The 19,184-nt window shown below is 38.3% G+C and overlaps 2 protein-coding genes across 2 annotated transcripts; both read left to right on the top strand.

Annotated features, from left to right (window-relative positions):
• Positions 1–1,324: 1,324 nt before the first annotated feature.
• Positions 1,325–10,343, top strand: aldocb (aldolase C, fructose-bisphosphate, b). The gene is made up of 9 exons (XM_042008460.1): positions 1,325–1,442; positions 6,548–6,664; positions 6,985–7,196; positions 7,669–7,723; positions 7,815–7,975; positions 8,147–8,230; positions 8,324–8,498; positions 8,924–9,123; positions 9,230–10,343. Exons 2-9 carry the CDS (start codon positions 6,553–6,555, stop codon positions 9,320–9,322), a joined length of 1,092 nt encoding a protein of 363 aa, XP_041864394.1. The 5' UTR covers positions 1,325–1,442; positions 6,548–6,552; the 3' UTR covers positions 9,323–10,343.
• Positions 10,344–12,646: 2,303 nt separating this feature from the next.
• pigs (phosphatidylinositol glycan anchor biosynthesis, class S) lies at positions 12,647–19,136 on the top strand. Its single transcript, XM_042009209.1, has 12 exons — positions 12,647–12,688; positions 14,330–14,469; positions 14,575–14,686; positions 14,774–14,863; positions 14,972–15,063; positions 15,246–15,486; positions 15,580–15,722; positions 15,823–15,937; positions 16,033–16,178; positions 17,710–17,810; positions 17,891–18,101; positions 18,538–19,136. Exons 1-12 carry the CDS (start codon positions 12,670–12,672, stop codon positions 18,814–18,816), a joined length of 1,689 nt encoding a protein of 562 aa, XP_041865143.1. The 5' UTR covers positions 12,647–12,669; the 3' UTR covers positions 18,817–19,136.
• Positions 19,137–19,184: the final 48 nt, after the last annotated feature.

Consider the following 19,184-nt stretch of genomic DNA (forward strand, 5'->3'; position numbering starts at 1 on the left):
GCCAAAGGCTTCCATTCCTGTTAAATGATGGCCTCAGTTTAATAATTATAATTTTCTTTGTTCTTATCACAAATCATCTGTTTACTACCTCCAAAATGTGTGCATTACTGTATTCTAAGCCTCAACCTCTATGATACCCTGCAGGTAAGGCTGGAAAAATATCAGTATGTTAATAAATAGGGAGGATAAAGTTGTTTTTGGTGGATTCAGTTCAACACTGTAACAAGATACCTACATGCTCAAAATCAGATTCCCTCGCCAAGAATGGCAAATTCAGATTTTTATTATGGCATGAGTAATAACTTTGTTGTTCGTGTATTAATGTGTTAAAAATTTACGTGCTAATTTAACAGATGTCTTTGCATTAACACATTATTTTTGACAGCCCTAATAAAAATCACAAATTTAAAAAAATTTAAGTTATATTGTTTTTATAATGATCCCTGAAATTATCTTGGGACCCCCATTGGGGTCGGGACCCCCAGTTTGACAACCACTGTTCTATGGAATGGCCCTTATTCTTAAGGTGTAGATGGTCTACTGAATTTTGACCTACTGAACCTGCTTACCTGTTTTCTGCCATAAGCTTGTGGGACCATTGTTTACTCTCCACTATGAACAACACCAAAATAACTGCACTACTCAGTAACAGCGCCATGTACAAGGTCCCGAGGAAAGATCCCTGCAGCAGCTTTATCATGGAAACGTCCAACTTCATATATGGAGGAAGTGGAAAGAGCACTGCTCTCCTTCTACAGTCAGCTGCTGAATCACATATGGAAATTCAAAATGGGTTAGATTAAAAATCCAAAGGTCCTGTATTAACTTGGTGGACACAGCAACAGTTCCAAAAGTGTGCTGAAAGAAGAGGTGATGCAACATGGCAGCAAACATGTGCTTGGCCTGACTTAAAAAAAAAAAAAAAAAAAGTCTTATCTGGTGCCTCTACTGAATTCAACATTAACATGTGCTTTAAAAAAGGAGTTATGTTATTTAGCCATTTAAAGTGGAAACAAGTGGTTTATCTTTTGAGGGACTGTGTTTTGTTTTAACTTTAATCCCATTTTTGAAAGTATGATTATAACCTATAACTTATTTCTTTTCAGGCAGCATTGTTATTTATAATGTTTCTTATATTTTCTATATTCTTATAACATGCAAAAAGCGCTTCTTGTACTTTTTTCAATGTGCTTCAAAGGCTTGTGAAGAAAGATGCAGAATCATCCTGCGTTGGTCTGGTTCTGAGTGGTGATGATGTTGTTCCAACGCATGCGTGCTAGCGATTAAACGTCATTGATCACGTGACGTAGAGTTATGGCCCCGCCCTCCTCTTGAGGCTTTGTAAAGGGTCACGTTGCGCTGCAGCATTGAAACAGGAGACGGCTCCGCATCCTTCCCATACTACTCACCTGCTCTCTGTTCACATAGACATCCATCAGTAGGTAAGAATCCCGACCTCTCGAATATAACTGCTTCAAACATTCATTACGTGTTTTTGATCAGATTAAACTTTAATAGTAGTATTGATGCTGATTGTAATGTGATGCTGCGCAATGGAACCTAAAGCTAACTTTTTCCTCCTAGCTAGTTAGCTATTAACAACTTATTGCTGGTGGTATACATGTTTTTTAATATCATCAGTCACATAGCCAGAAGACAACTAAACCCATCCACTATTTAAAAATTTCTCTCCTGAAGTAGCGCATGTTCATCGAAATATGCAACCGGAAGGGCGCAGAAATCGTGACCTTCAAGGATGGAAGAGAAGGAGAGGAGCCTGTTGCGTTTGTTTTCAGTTTAAAACCGACTTACCCAGTTATTTAAATGCTAAAATACTGAAAACGTTTTTTGGCTTAACATACGGATAGTAGCAGTGGTAGGTTATGGGGGAGGGTGGTGACGAAGTCGTTTCCTGTCAGGGTGTATCTGTTCACGAGCACGTAGACCTCTGATGTGACGGAGGAGGGGCGGGCTGAGGAGACACGATGTAATGAGATGTACATGCTTATAAGTAGAAGATGCGTCACATGTCGGTTTGTCAGGGATAATTTTGAAGGCTTATAAAATACACATTTTTCATTTAGTTTACAGTTAATTGTAAATTGTGGGAAACGTATCCTAGAAGCGACTGACAGAAAATCAGTCACCCAATAGAGATTAATGTTTGGTTGTGACTTCAGCTAAGGTAATCTCCTTCTTTAGTCAATACAGAAAACCTCTATTTCTATATGTAATTTTAAAGCAAAAAAGAAATAATTGTTTATGTATAGTTTTTGTACACAATTGCTATTAAAACAGGCATCATAGTTTTTCTTCATCAACTGTTTACCAACAGTTTAATCCAACTCTTCATTTGCCATACTTGTTGATGGGTAGACCTGTGTTATGTTGTGAAATTTTGTTGATGGTTAAAAGTTATCTAACCTTAATCCAACGTCTTCCTTCTCTAAATCCCACACCAACCCAGAATATTTTCAAACTGTCATCCTAAATAGATTAGATTGAATAAAAGGGAAAGGGATTTTCTTTCAACTGTGTTTTGTAAATGGAAGTGTTGCTGTACTATAACCTGCACAGTTTCACAAGTCTCAACCTCTCTTTGTACTGCAACACACATGCAACCTTGACATCAGCTATAGGCTCCTGTATCAGTGAGCTACATGGGTAACAGTGCTCCTGCACGTGCTGCTGGATCAAGGCCTGAAGACACAAGCAGCCCAAATACAGGGACGTGCATCAGCATCAAGGCCAGCTGCCCATCTGGTAACAAAATGCAGCACAGCTAGCAGGCTTTTTTTATTTCAACTAGTGCTGCTCTACAGGAGCCATTTCACCCCTTTTAAAGCTCTTGCAGCTTGCGACATAGAGAAAACAACAAGCTGGGCAAACCTCTAGGGGGTGAAAAATAATACAGACAAGGCAACAAAAAAAGGATCCCATTTCTCCTCAGATGCCCCATCCTTTCCCTACTTGCTTACAACAATTGTGGTTGTTGATATGAATTGTAACTGCAATGCCAACCTGATGTGAGTTAGATGAATTTGAGGTTACCCCCACTCAGTCCCTGCCTTCAGCCTTATAAATGCTAGGCACAATAGTTTGCAAGCTTCAACTGTATTGTAGCTAAATGCTTGCAGCAATGCTTTAAAAAAAGAAAAAGAAATACTGGCTGCAAAATGATTGCCAAAGCTGTTGATATTGATATTTTTGTGTTTGTGGTACTTGACTGCATTCTTGGCTGGTCATTTATAAGGTGAAAGATTAAAGCAACAGACTGAATTTTTAAGAGTTTTAGACAAGTAAGCATAATATGTTTTTATCTTTTTACAAGGTTTTAACTAAACATATAAAATTATTTTACCCTTGAAAGTCTGAATGTAAGAAATGGGAATTTAAATAATTTTTTATGCATGTCATAGTAGTGGGTACAATTTACACCTAATATGTAGTTATCAATCTATAAAGATTCCAATAAGAGGACTTGCATGTCCTTTTTTCTTTTTCTTGAATGTGGCAAGGTGTGACGCAGCTGGGAGTTGGCCGTTCATCTTGATGTCGCAATGCAGAAGTTGTGTTTGTTTTATTAAGGCAAGTCACTGTGTGACATGACTTAAAGAAAGTTAATGTGACAGCAGAATAATCTCAGCTTTCTCTCTTGACATTCTCAGCTTTTTAAATTCATGGAGACAGTTTACCAGACAGTTGGTTTGTTAACTAACCCCAAAATGTAGTGATTATCATTAGAAAGTACATTTCAAGGCTTTTTGTCAAATATTACAAATATGTCCTCAGATATACCCTTGATCACAAGAAAGCTTTATTCAGTTTATCTGGAAGATAACCATCATTACTAGTAGTCGAGTGTGATAATGATGACATTAGAAGGTAAAAAGGTAAAAAGAACACCATGATTTTAGATCATGTTAGTGTACTTTTTTTTTTCTTTTTTGGATAAGAGTTGTGATTTATTTAGACATTAATGCAGCATTTGGCCTAAGTGGCTTTGAGGAAGCAGGAGAATATTCCTGATATTATTTGGATAAGCAGAGATGAATGTTTAATAGATTTTAATTATAATAATTATTTTAAGCTTATATTAAACATCAGCATAAACAAATATTATGGCTATGTGTGTATAAATTGGTTGGGGTGGTTAGCATTGCTGATGCGTTTTACTGTTTTAAAAAAAGGTCCACTTGTGACTTTAAAGAAACATATTTAAAAGTAAAAAGCATTCCTGGATGCCACTTTGTAGATCATATTTGAGGTTATATTTCTAAACTTCAGCTGTTTGGAGGCATGCTGTATTAGATTTTGATATAGCTTAAGAAAAGAAAAACTGTGCAGCCACACTGGCAACTAGAAGTGACTAATTAGTTATAACTGGTAAGAAAGAGACTGTGTCTCAAAGCATCTTTTTATTAGATGATAAACTTTTAAAACAGCTGGCTCTCAGGCCATAGTCAGCTCTGCTGACCCATCAGTTTAAGTTCAGAGATTTCATCCCAGCTATTTTTACTGAAAACTTGTGGTGGCCTTATATTTGTCCTTGTAGTACTTTATCAGGAATCAATAGGGGAATCGATAAAGAACTGGACTGACAAACAAAGGATAATGGCACTGGTATTGGTCAAACCCATCCCAACCTTGGCATTCAGCATGCCATGCCTCTGATATACAGTCAGCCTCAAACATGGTCTTTTTTCTCTCTAGGTTTTCTTCCTTTGCCTCCAATCAGTTTAAATTTGTCATCTGAAACCATGTCATTGCGTTCTTGAGCTCTGTTTTCACCTGAGAAGGGCCTTTTTTTAAATTTTATAAATATACTTTAACAAAATACTACATATATTCTGATAGTGGAAATTGTGTCTGCATAACTTGCATAAAATTCAGATTTCACAAGGTCCTGCAAATAATTTTGCAACATCTTCTCCGTCATAAACGTATCAGAACCAGTGTCAGTGTAAGTGTATTGTTGAAGCATGCATGTACCTCCCAAAAGATAGCAGGTATTTGCTGAGCATGACTTTTGTCTAGCTTACAGTAGAGCAGAGCTGGCTGGCCACACATAAAACACAATGAAGTCCCACTTATCATGCCTGTGGGCTCTATCAAGTGTAAATACTTTTTTAATTCACTGGAGCCATTGCATGCAGTTTATACTCCTGATCTAACCGTCTACCTCATGGAGGCACCTTACACCCTGCAGACCTGGCCTGTTTAATTTCACCTGTGTTTAAAATTTAGTAGTAGTGAATTGTTAGCCTTGCAACACCTGCAGGTCTGCTTCATCGAGAGGCCTGTGTGCACTCTGAATGTTGTTACCTCATAGCATTAAGCTGAGGATTAACATACAGGGTACAGAGTATGTCAGGTAATGTCCTATCACAGCAAACCAGCTTCAGTTGGTAACTGAGTGGTCATGTAAATTCATTTTTGAGCCATACTATATCTCCTGATCATCAGTTTATTTAAAAAAATGTATATACAAAATTATTGGTTTGTCCTGTATTTATACAAACCAATTGAGGTTACAAGTTAAGGTTGTATTTAGTACTTTAAGTTCAAACTGATGGATATTGATGGTACACATATTTAGCTCTTTTTCGAAACAGACCTTAGAGCTAACTGTAGCTACCCTCTTAGCCTCAAAAGCTAGCCTATTGGCTTTCTATCAGACAAATTGATCCATGGATGATCCATTGTAGTGGTGTGTACTGTTGTATATGTGAAGCTGTGAACAAAGCTAAAATCACTGATGGTTCAGCAAGCGGTGCAGTCAACCAGGAAGGCAAGCCCAAGCTCGTCCCCTGACATAGCCTGCATGTTTGGAGTATGTGTGTTTTGGGAGGTGTTTAAATGGATAAGTAAATGGATCAGTAGAAATAATTTTTAGTCACAAAGCAGCAGCACTAAACTAAAACAACATGTTTGTGTTATATACAAAAGGGATATTTAAAAAAAAAAGGAAAATAGGAGGAGGACACGGGTTGCTGAGGAGGGAGAGACGAACCATGTTGCATCCAGTCTTGCAAGTATAATAGGGACTGGCAGCAGAGTCTATGGGAGGGTTGTTTCATAACATCCCCCTCTCTCTGTTCTCCAATTCAAAAGTAGAAGGGAGGGGGAGGAGTTGCGTAACCGCTTATTTACGGCAGAGCGACGAAGGGAATAGGGAACAGAATAATCTGGTTTGAGTGAGGCCAGTGCACAGATGCTGCCACCAATGGTTTCTGTGACTGTGACCAGACAACATTTCAAAGACAATATTCCCTTAAGTAAAAAAAAAAAAAAAGCCAAACAACACAAATGAAGAAGTCAGGTTGAAAAATAATACTTTTCCTATCGGGAAGCAGCTTGCTGCCTTTGGTTTTATCACATCCCACACACAGGCTGCATCCTTAGATTGATGGGGTGTCATCATACTTAGTGCTATAGCAAGCTAGCCATGTTGCAGAGGAGAAAGGGACATGAAACGAGGCCAGCACTGGGCAGTCGTCCAGATCAAGACACAGTGAAAGAATGTTGCTTTCTGTCTCTCTTTCAGCCAAGATGACTCACCAGTATCCTGCACTGTCTGCTGAGCAGAAAAAAGAGCTGCAAGAGATCGCTCTGAGGATTGTAGCTCCAGGAAAAGGGATCCTCGCAGCAGATGAGTCCACCGGTATGTTTGTGTTCATTTCCTGTGTGTTAACTGCGATACCTCAAAAATCCCAAAGAAAAATCCACAGTCACCACTTGAATCACCAAAAAGGCCATATATTGAACATATAACACAAAATTCACAGTAAATTACATCATGGGCACATTACACCTTCCTCCTACTGGAACATCTGCTGCTTAAAGCATCTTGTAGTTTGACAGCCTTCAATGATGTGCTCATGTTGAAGCTCACATTTGGGATGTTATATATAGTTTTTTAACATGTGGAAATATAAAAATATTTGTTGAAACTACATCATTGTGTGTGTGTGTTGTTTTCAGGCAGCATGGCGAAACGTTTAAACCCCATTGGGGTTGAAAACACAGAGGAGAATAGGCGTCGCTATCGCCAGCTGCTCTTCACTGCTGACCAGCGCATTGACAGCTGTATCGGTGGTGTCATCTTCTTCCACGAAACCCTCTACCAGAACACAGACGACGGCACCCCCTTCGCCAAGCTCATCAAAGACCGCGGCATTGTTGTTGGCATCAAGGTTCGAAAAGAATGGAGTTGTGGCTGGCTGCTTCAGTCTAAAGCTTTGTGCTTTGTTTCTCTGATTTGTCTCCGAAAGGAAAAGGAGCCTGAGAGGTTTCAGCTATTAGCTGTGTGTTTATATGTGAAGTCAGGCTCAACTTCAGTTTCCTCAAACATATGAGCGTGCATGAAAAGGGGTTAGCCTTCATTGTTTGCATCTGAATGTCCACTCAGATGCAGTGTTGATATTCTGAGGCCAAGTATTTCAGTTTAGGAGGCAATGAAACACTCTGTCAGTTTAGCTATTTAAACCAGAAGCAATTTCAAATGAGACTTAGTTTTGGCATGTTTACATGCACACAGAACAACCCAAAACAGATCAGGTTGTCAAGACAAACTAAGCTAAAGAGGTTTCAGGCTATCTGTTTAGGCAAGACTGAAAAAAAAACTTGGAGGGTTTTCTAAAACATGCCTCTTTTGTCTCTTTCCAGGTGGATAAAGGTGTTGTGCCCCTTGCTGGAACAAACGGAGAGACGACCACTCAGGGTAGGCAGCAGCAGGAACGCCTGCTCTAAAATCTTCACAAACCTAACAAAAGCATAGCTAAATGTCATGGGTCTGATGTGTTGGAATGCAGGTCTGGACGGGCTGTCCGAGCGCTGTGCACAGTACAAAAAGGATGGTGCTGACTTTGCAAAGTGGCGTTGTGTGTTGAAGATCAGCGAGACTACACCATCTGAGCTAGCCATCTTCGAGAATGCTAATGTACTGGCACGATATGCTAGCATCTGCCAGCAGGTTGGTGTGACATTACTGAGGAACTTATGTAATGCAGCAGTGAACAGATACCCAACCTATTATTTGGTTTAGATTTTTTCAAGTATATTATTGAGCATCTTTTGTAAAACAGTCCTGTGTTAGATACAGAAATACTTGAAGGTTTAAATGATAGGTTTTTGTGTCTGCTAGAATGGTATTGTACCAATTGTGGAGCCTGAGATCCTTCCTGATGGAGACCACGACCTGAAGCGTTGCCAGTACGTCACAGAGAAGGTAACATAGCTGTAAGGAATGTACATGATGCAAGGCATTATATATGTTTCATAAAGTTTATGTTTACTAATATACACCTCCTCCTGCTGTAAGGTTCTTGCTGCAGTTTATAAGGCTCTGTCAGACCATCATGTGTACTTGGAGGGGACACTTCTCAAACCCAACATGGTCACACCTGGGCACTCCTGTCCCACAAAGTACAGCAGCGAGGAAATTGCCATGGCTACCGTTACTGCCCTGCGCCGCACCGTGCCTCCAGCTGTTACAGGTCAGACACAGATGGATGAAGGAAGCAAGAATTAATACATATTGATACACAAAATGAAGACTTTGGACAGCTAAAATAGCAAAGAAGCCTTTTTTTAGTTGTCCAATAACCAAAAGACTTCACATTACTTAAATTTTAGATTGAATCTGAGTCAGTGTTTTTTAGAATGGGACCAGTATGAAGTTGCTTTACTTTACATATTAGAGCCCATTTACACAGTTCCTTCTAGAAAGTTGTATACAAAATTATTAGATTATTCATAATTTACCAACCTGTGAAATAAGAGGAATAACGTACGAAAGCAAAGTTTGACCCTGCATTTCGATTGTATTGTCTGATGTCAAAGTTGGTTAAATATTTTAAGATTTAGATGAAGTTTTAATTATAATTTAAAGTTCTCTAACTTATTTTTTGTGCCCCTCCAGGAGTGACATTCTTGTCAGGTGGTCAGTCTGAAGAGGAGGCCAGTGTGAATCTTAATGCCATTAACACCTGCCCGCTGGCCAAGCCCTGGGCCCTGACTTTCTCCTATGGCCGCGCCCTGCAGGCCTCCGCTCTCGGCGCATGGAAAGGAGAGCTGAACAACGAGAAGGCCGCCACTGAGGAGTTCATCAAACGTGCTCAGGTCAGTCAAAACATGACATGACATCACGTGCATGTAAAACTAACATTAAAACACCATCTCATGTGTTGCTCATAAAAAAGCTTTTTGTTTTCATTGTTCTCAACAGGCAAACGGCCTGGCTGCTCTCGGCAAGTACGAGTCTTCTGGAACTGGTGGCGCTGCAGGAAAATCCCTCTACGTGGCTAACCATGCCTACTAAACATCAAACTTCCACATTCAGCTGTGGCCTAGTACTAGTCTTTGCTCTGCTATTTCCCTTCACTTCTCCATCAGTCACAGGCCTGCTCTGTCTCGTATCAGTTACTAAAATTATATCGTTATTAGATGATAAAAACTTGAGATTACAATACTAAAGGGAACAGGCTTGCTACTTTTTTTTCTTTATATTTTAAAAAATTAATTCAGACAGGTTTCAGGCAGTTTTATGACAGAAGTGTTTGATGTCTCACTGTGGTCGGGCTCAGACATTGAAGTTAGAAGTGGAGAATATTATTAAGATGTTCAGTCAATATTCATTTCATGCCTCTTCCTAAGTGTGCCCAGCTCCATGACAGGTGCTTCCCCTTTTTTTCTCCCAACAAGTGCTCCCAAAGCAGGCCAGATCAGCATGTGTGTCAGTGTTTTGCTTCTGTAAGAACACAGCGTTGGTTTATTGTTAAAACGCTTTACTAACATTCATACTGACGGTGGGACCAACAGATTACAATGCATCTATTAAAGGGCAAAATGACCAGATAAACAGAACAAAACTGTTAATCCTCTGAGCATATGTAGTGCTATCCAGATAGCTGTGAATCCAGCAGAAGGCAGTAGACACACAGTAAAAAAATCACTCCACACCAGGATTCATTCTGATCTTTTTTGATCTTGTGCTCCTTATCACCATTATCCATAAAGTGAAAAATCATGTGTGTCTTCTTAGTATAACATTAGATTTTAAATTACACGCAGTAATTAATGTATTGAGTTGTGTGAAGGTGTCAATATTATGTGATGCTTTTGTGTCATCCCTGACCTCCTGTTTCCCCCTGTCTGCCCCACGGGAAGATCAGATCAGTTTATATTGACGAACACATGAAACGGACCAACGCGTGGGGTCAGCAGTTTGGAAACAGTCACTGCTGTGTTGGAATACTGTAATGTTTGTGATGTTAATATTGTTGTTGAAACACTTGGTGTGTCAAATAGTGGAGGAAATAAACTAAAATACACATAAATTATCAAAGCTTTCTATGTGTGTGTTTGTTGAGAATCAATTTTTATATTAAAATTTACTACTGTAACGTAGTGTCATTACATGCTTGTCATAATTATACCAATTGTGGATCAAGATGTTTTTATGGGTGATATGTACAATATAAAGTTATGAACAATATGAATAGTGAATAGTTTTAAATTTTATGGAGAAAATAGTTTTCTTTGAGGTAAAGACTTAATTTATTAATAAACTTCTCAGACTGCATGTAACCAGCTTAATTTCAGAATTACAAATCTCAGTAAAGGTGGTCTGGAAAGATGAGGTTTTACCCTGTGGCACGCAAGATTAATGTCTAGGATAAATGAACAAGTGGAAGAGCACAGGTGTAAATACTTAATTATTAATTAAAAAGTGTTTCTAATGGTATCCAATCACTTTACTAAAATAATTAGATTTTTATTATCTTATAATGTGCCTTTTTTCCTCTTTCTTTCTCTTTTTTTTTAACCTGTCCTGTCCAGCATCATGACAGCAGAATGATAGTCAGGTTGGCATTATGTGGCGCTCTGGAGGAGACGCCCTCAAGGGTAGTCTGCCCAACGAGCCCTTCCCACCTCATACCACACGGCTTGCCCCCAAAGCCTTGTATGTACGTTTGTGTGGTGTCATTGTGTCTATGTAGAGATAACTTTATGTGATTAAAACTGAGGAGGAAGCCACTAAAGCCTCCTCCACCATACAATGTCCCCTGTCTCCTGCAGTCAGGTGATGAAGTATATTTGCAACAACAGAAGTTTCATGTGACCAGACAGAACATGGTAAGAGAGCAGAATTAGCTCCATGAAAAGGAATGAAGCAAGAAACAAGGTAAATCTTTGGAAAACCAAGAGTAGGTTTGCTGGTCATGATTTCCAAAAAGCTACTATTTCCTTTGAATCTGCAAATAATAAAAAAATAGCTTTTTAAATTCTGTATTTTTAAATACACTTATGCTATGTATGAAACTGAGATTAGCATGTGAATACTTTTCTCCATTTTTTAAAAACATATGTAATTTCATTTCCATTACTGCCCATTGCGATGGAAAAGACTGTAAGTGTTCTAAAAAATATTAAATTTTACCTAAATGTCTTTAAATACCATGTATTCATTTTAACTTACAGAAAGTGAATACATAGGTAATAGTTAAAGTTTATATTGTACAGCACTTCTCCGTGTCACATCATTTAATTCCAACACATAAATATAATTATACATTTAAGTAGATCTAAGTGTGATATGTGTGAAAAGTGTAAATATTTCAAAAAGCATTGGAGACTTTGTTATTTTGTCAAAAAGCTTTGTTGTGAAGTGATGAAATTATGCTTCCCTCTAAAATAACAATATATATATATATATATATATATAAATTTTTATAATTTTATCGCAACCACTATCACAAAGTGTTTGTAAACATAATGGAGAAGTAAAAAATATAAATATATTTAGAAATTGGCCACTGAGGCAACTGTCCATTCACAACTGTGCTTGGCATTTTAAGTCATTTCTATGCTCATCTTGACCATTTGATATCAGTAATTCTTACACATTGTTTTTTTAAGTGAAGACATTACTTTTGCAATGATTAATCCCCAGTATTCGAAGTGATAAGGCATGCTTTTATTCACAGATAATGTTGGTCAGTAAGTAAACTAAAGTTGACCAAAACCATTTCTTTTCTTTGCGTTTATTTATTTCTTTTATTTTGCTCTCCTTAGCACTGTTTGATTATGTTAGAGCTGAGTGTTTCTAATATCTTTGCACAAACACTAAATTTGTGTCCGGTCAAAAATTTATTCTTTCAACTGTATCTGTTTAATACGGAAGAGTGGAGCTGTCACCCAAATAAAAAAAGGGACCTTAGCGTCGCTAAGGTTTCACGTTTTTACAGTAAACATATCACGTTATAACGTGATAAGATCCCACGCTTCCGTAGTTTAACTGTATGTTTAACTTGTATTATTTTAAATCGTGCTCATCTCGTCATGAGGTGTGTGTAGCGTCCTAAAATCAACACAAGGGGCATGCTCAATGCAGTGATTGCGTGTTTGTGCGTTTAATATGTACACCGGTGGTGCCGACGCTCTCTGCACCTTTGCTTTGATTCTTAAACGTAGTTTACGCTTTTTTAAGTTTTGATTTTATACAAAAAGGTGCATCTCACTATTATAATTATTTATTTTAAATATCTGAAGTATACACATATCACGGCTGCGTTTTTACGTAAATTGCCCGATTTGTTCCCAGTTCCAGTCACGTGACATATGACTGTAGCGGTGTGTATGAACAAGCGCTGTTCATTGACAGAAATGGCCACCACGGAAGTGGGTGAGTGGATTCATTGCCGAGTTTTGTGTGAAGGATTTCCCTTCTTCCATTCTAAATTATATTATTTACTTCGGTTTATGTGCGTTTGGGGTTTTATTTAAAAGATACGTCGTTATTCGCGAGCGCAGCACTAGGTAGTTTTTCTTTTATTTATGTTATGAGCTTCCTATGCTAGCACAGCACCTGCTTCTTGGATTCAAGAGATAGCAAGGAAACGTCTGCCTCATTTTAACACTACATCATTTTTTCTAACGTTTTTCAAAATTGCAGAATTCATTTTATAGCTTTCATATTACTTTTGCAATGCACTCATTCCAGCATCTACTATACAATTAAGTTGAATAAACGAATTAATAAAAACATTTTACTTCCACCAGCAAATCCAGGTGAAAACTAGATTAGCCGTTTTGTCATCTTATGTGTCCTGTTATGTTGTGTTATCAATGAATATGCTAGGATAATAGCTGCTGGTGCAATTCCCTTGAAAATGCTTTCATAAATAATAATAGAAATATTTGAGATGTTGGCAACAAAACAATTTATTCGAAATTGTCAAAATAAACCAAAATATAACAAAATTAATCAAATCCATTAACAACGATTTACAACAGAGCATGAAACAAGCATCAAGCATAAACAAATGGAAAGTGTTTCCCAAAATGTTCCAAAACCTCTTGCAATGTTCTCCTGTTGGTATTCACTGTCCTGAGTTTCTTGGTGAATTGGATGATAGCACTCTCCCTCAGTAATAAGAAAAAAACAAAACAAAACAAAAACAAACAAAAAACAAGACTCAGACTTTATTCATTTTACCCTATTAGGGATGTTAGTAGTGTGTGGAAGATCGGGCACCTCCTCATGCTGGTCACCAGCCTGGTCACATTTTAAAGTGGAATGGGATCCAACTCTTCAAGTTTTAAAAGGTCAATCAGTGAAATTATGTTGGTCCCTCTAGCATGAACAGCTGATCCCAAATATATTCATTTTTAATAGATCTGCACTCATGGCTATACTCCCAAATTCTGGATGTACTCTGTGGTTATCATGGGTGTGTGGGGAAGAGCATTGTCATTCTGGAGGATGGAATTCGGTCCCAAATGCTACTCCAGTCACAGACTGCTACTGGCTGTCTGTGACTGGAACTCACCTGGCAGCACTTGAATTTCAGAACAAGAGTGAATACCAGCAAGAGAATATTTCAAGGGATTTTGGAACATTTTTAGGGGCACTACCCACATATTTAGCTATGTTGCTCTTTTCACAGAAGGATGATCCTTACTAGTTCAACTTTGTTAAGAAGACTAATCAGGCTTTCCAACGATGTATAATACATCTCGATTGTTATAATTGAATGGAAATAATCAAGTAAACAAAAAAAGATCCTTACCTTTTTATAGTTTATTTTAATGTAGAATGCTAAACATTTGCTGCTTAAATCTGTAATATATAATACTAGTATGACACATTGAAAAATGTCTTTTATGGATTTTACTTTAGACTCTGTACAGTTGTGTTGTTTATTTTCAGTTGTTTTCCCTGTAGATGACAAACTGTTTAAGGAAAGCTAAGATAACCACAAATGAACAAATATTTTTACACTCCATCAACAACTTTGTCTGAATGTCTCGGTATTTCTGTCAGAGCGCAGACGAGGCCAGCTCGCTGCTCTGTCCATAGCAGCAGTAGTCATCATCGTGGGAGTCCCCCTGTGGTGGCGAACAACTGAAACGTACCGCGCTTGGTTGCCTGTCAGTCATATAAGAGAACTGGCAAAACTCCAGGTTTGTCTATGCATTCATTAAGTACTTGACTCCCATCTTGTGGTTAATCTCTCTTCCATATGCATTATCCTCCTTAAAACGTCTCTCTATGTTTTGATCTTGCAGCTCCAGTTGAGTGCTGATGTGGAGGTTGTGTTTGCACGTGGCACCGTTACACCCGAGCAGCAGAAGAAGGTCCCACTGACACAGACACAGGATGAAGAACATGCAGTAGATGGTAATTTGTTCATTTAGTTAAAGATACTTTAACTTCATAATTTGAAGCCTGCATGTTCATTTCTGTCTCTAATTCTTTTGGTTTCAGAGGACACAGCTTTGAGGTACAGATATGAGACAAGGTATCGCACAGCTACAATCATGGAGGAGGATGCCCTTAACAAGCCCTCTACTGCAGGTGAGCAGTCTGTCCAATCCAGCTGTCAGCACATCACATGTTAATATCCTTTTATCTCGGTGAAACCACAAATGGTTCTTTCTTTCTTCCATTCTTGTCCTTCTGTAGAAGCGGATCTATCTTTGCACATGCTCAGTGAGTGTCCTTGCGGTTCTTTGGTTATATATGTGATCCCAGAATCATCTTCACTACTACCTGAGGTAAAAGCTTCACATATAATTTATTCAAAACTTGTTTTAAAAATGTATTGTTTAGCTGTTATTTAAACTTCACCTATTCACAGCCTTTTGAGTTTTTCTCTCTAGTACTTATGTTTCTGCCCAGTTTAATGATTTGGTAAGTAGAGTAAATAAACTTTGACCTGTATTTTCTTGCATTTCAGGGTGTAAATGTGTACATCGGTCAGCGACGGACAGCTCTGCTGCGTATCGGGGCTCAGATGAGAGTAGGCAAAACTCTAGAGCAGCTGCTGACTCACCTGGAGCCTCGGATCAAACAGGTGCTACAGGTGATGTCTTTTAGCCACACAGACATTACCGCTGCCCTCAGCGACAGAGTGCGTTTCAACCCTGACAGCAAAGAAAGCATTGCTGATAGTATGAGAGCCTTCAAATCCAGCCCAGGTTGGTTTTTCTGTTAAGCCACAGAATTTTAGTTCCATTCCTTTTTCATCAAGACCTCTCATCTATTCTCCGCTTTTCTTATGTTTCCTTTAGGTTATGAGATAACCTTCAGTCTGTTGAACCCAGACCCAAAGTCACACCGGCTACATTGGGACATAGAGGGTGCTGTGCAGACCTATATCCAGCCTTTGCTTACAAAACTGTCACCTGTAGCCAACTTTAGCATTGATTCCCAGGTACCAGTGGTTGCACTGTAAATATTTAAGTTGTACCATCAACATCATCATAAAAAGACACTCAACAGCTGTATGTGCATGTATCCATTGGTTTTTACAGACTTTGCACTATGCTATGCTTGGTGTTAACCCACGCTTTGACAGCAGCCGCAGTGCCTACACCCTCAACGCTGACAGCCTTGCACATGTCATCAACCCAGTGGAAGCCAGACTTGGTAAAAGACTACATTTCTGACGGCCTTGTTGAAAGGATTCAAGTGTACTTTGTCTTGGATATTTACAAAGAGCCCTTTTTATTTCTTCTTTGCAGGGTCTAATGCTGCATCTTCGAACCCAGTGTTAAATTTTCTTCTCTATGTTCCGGATGCCCAGCACTCTCCGCTTTACATCCAGGATCACAAGAAACAAGAAGTGCCCTCTAATGCATTTCATTCCCCACGTTGGGGAGGAATTATGGTAAGATCACCTGACAGCAACACTAGCTGATTTAAAAAGTTTTTGGGGTTTCCCTTTTTTTTTTGTTGTGTAACAGGGCTTTTCGTGCAGATGGAAGCTCTGCAGAGTTACAGCTCTCGGTCATCCCTGAACGAGTCACACCTGTGCTTAATAGTCTTTCTGTTCTATTCTACTTCTATTCCACAGTCATTTAGCAGATGCTTTTATCCAAAGCGACTTACATTTGAGAGGATGAGGCACACCTGAAGAGACTGAAACCCTCCTAAACAGTGCACAATAGTTGTCTGTTGTGTTTCTGTTAGACTTGATCCTGACATCTGCATGACAGATTGAGTATTTGTTGTTTTATTAGGGGAATTTGATAATCCCATATGATACAACAATAACGTGAAATGCTGGAGCCAAGACTCGCAGATACACTCTATCAACTGCCTTGGCTATCTGAATTATAGGGAACCTCCAGGTCTGACCTGATATACAACTGACTAGTTGTAATGGCTCATCAGGGTTCCACTCACAATCATTTATCGAATTGGAGAAATTTAAATACCAATTGTCTGGTTTCAAAGGTTATTTATGGCCAAAGAGTAACTGTAAGCTAATGATTTAAACAGAAAGGTGTTCATCAAACAGCTCTTAAGCAGCAGCATCAGAATCTTCGCTTTCTGCTACTGTATTGTATAGATTTTATTATTGAAGTAGTCTGTTTGACACAAAAAAAGCTGTAAAATGAGACTGACTTAAACAAGAATTCGTTTAATGTGGAGGCCAAACCATGAATCAATCTATCACAGATCTCTTGGATATCATTATGACAGGATGCTGTGACATAAATCAAAGATTAAGGCAGACTTGGTCTCCACGCCAACCAATGTTGCTGCCTTTTCTCATCTGGTTTCCAGACAAGATACAGTTTTCTGTATTTGAACAAACCCTGTTTCCTAGAGATAGTAACTCTGTTCTCACATCTAAAAAAAGGAAAAAAAGGACAACTTCCTCACCTTTATTCTATTTTTTAACAAAGACTGGGCCTTCAGACGAGGGAGTTAATGGGAGCTTAAATTAAGCATTTCAGTCAGAAAGTGTGATGAGGTACAGCATTAAGGAAAAAATATGTGATAGAATGTACATTGTATGGTATTTTTAAATATTGTGAATTGTAATATCTATTATACAGTATTTTAATAATAGTTTTCTAGGCAAGGCAAGGCAGTTTATTTGTATAGCACATTTCATGTACAGGAAAATACAAAGTGATTACATAAAACAAAGGCATTACAGATATTTAGAAATAGTAAAAGGCAGCAACACATAATCACAATAAAATAATAAATGACCTTAAAATGATTAAAAGCAAGATAAGTTAAAAAGTTACCGTGCAGATTTTAATGCATAGGTGCATGAGAAAAGAAATGTTTTTAACCTGAATTTAAAAATGTCTACATTTGATGAAAATCTATGCATTGAGTCTGAGTTCTTTATTTATTGTTGTGGATGTAAAAAAAAAACAAAAAACCTATGTTCTTTTTAGGTTTATAACATTAACAGTTTATATGGACCAGAGGCTAAGTTTCCTGTTAACATCAACATCAACATGGCCAAAGTCATGGGAGTCTTCCTTGCACAGCTTCGGTAAGTGTTAACTTACAGTGTGACAGCAAATCTTTTTCTTCTACACACAAGTTAACTTTTCCTGTGACATGTCCTGTCAGACTGTTGCTGGGCGTACAGTCATCAGCCTCTCCCTCCGACTTCCTGGTGGCGCCATGCGGCAGTACAGGACTAGCTGACTGGGAGCTGGATCGTCTCATGTGGAGTCGCAGTGTGGAAAATATAGCAACAGCCACCACTACCATCACCTCTTTAGCACAGCTGCTGGACCAGATAGGCAATATTGTCATTAATGACAACATAGCCCAACAGGTAAAATACATGTGCAGCTGTATAATAACATCTGTTCCTGTGCTGCTGAAATTTGCACCTGTATAATGTGTCAAATCTGTCCATCATTTTGTCTATGGTGACATTAGGACTCCTTTTTTTTAACAGTGTTTTGGGAAATTATAAACATTTTGGTGTTTAAAAAAAAACTGTGTACACAATCCATTAAAATTAGGTTAACTGGACCTAAAATCTGTTCCTGTAGAAAAAGAGATGGGCAGAGATGACTGGAAGCACGCTTCTACTAAACAAGAAGTCTGCAAAGTGAACATGTTGTCAAACTAAATTAACTGAAAAAATATGACAGCCAAGGCTGATTATCTATGTAACATCTAACCATTACTGATTGATTTAGACTCTGAGTTAGTTGTGCCTAATGGTTTCTAGTCACCTGTAATTGTTTTTCTTTTCACATTAGGTATCCAGTGCTGTCACAACTCTGCAGCTGGCTGTGGCCGAGCTGGAGGCTGGGAACCTTGGCTTTGCTCTTCAGTACAGTAAAGAAGCCATCTTGGCATCAGAGAAAGCATTCTTTGATCCTTCACTCCTTCATCTCCTCTACTTTCCTGATGACCAGAAGTTTGCTATCTACATTCCCCTCTTCCTGCCCATGTGTGTACCTATTCTGCTGTCATTGCTCAAAATAGCATCTGAGGCTAGACAGAAATACAGAGAAAAGCAAGCCAAGAAAGACTGAGAGACACCTGAGGAGAGAAAGGTGTGAGTAATAAATATCATGCTATGAACACATTGCTTTGTTTGTGGCCTTTCCCTTTTAATGCAGATGTGGAAAAGGTTGATTTACAGCTATGAGATTTTAGGTTTGCAATTCGGTCATCGAATGTGGGATTTTTTCCTTTGTTTCATTTTAAGATGAATGTCTGTTTATAGGTTACATTGAATGACTGTTGAAACTAATACTGTACAATTGAAAGCTTGAATTCTTGTAAATGTGTACAACTTTTATATTTGAATTACTTTCTATTCTAAGTTATTAAGAAATAAAGACTAAAGTCTGAACCGAAGTTTTTATTTTTATTCTTTTGCAAACTTCCTTGTACACAT

Source organism: Melanotaenia boesemani, chromosome 15 (genome assembly GCF_017639745.1).
Source record: "Melanotaenia boesemani isolate fMelBoe1 chromosome 15, fMelBoe1.pri, whole genome shotgun sequence".
NCBI classification, from domain to species: domain Eukaryota; kingdom Metazoa; phylum Chordata; class Actinopteri; order Atheriniformes; family Melanotaeniidae; genus Melanotaenia; species Melanotaenia boesemani.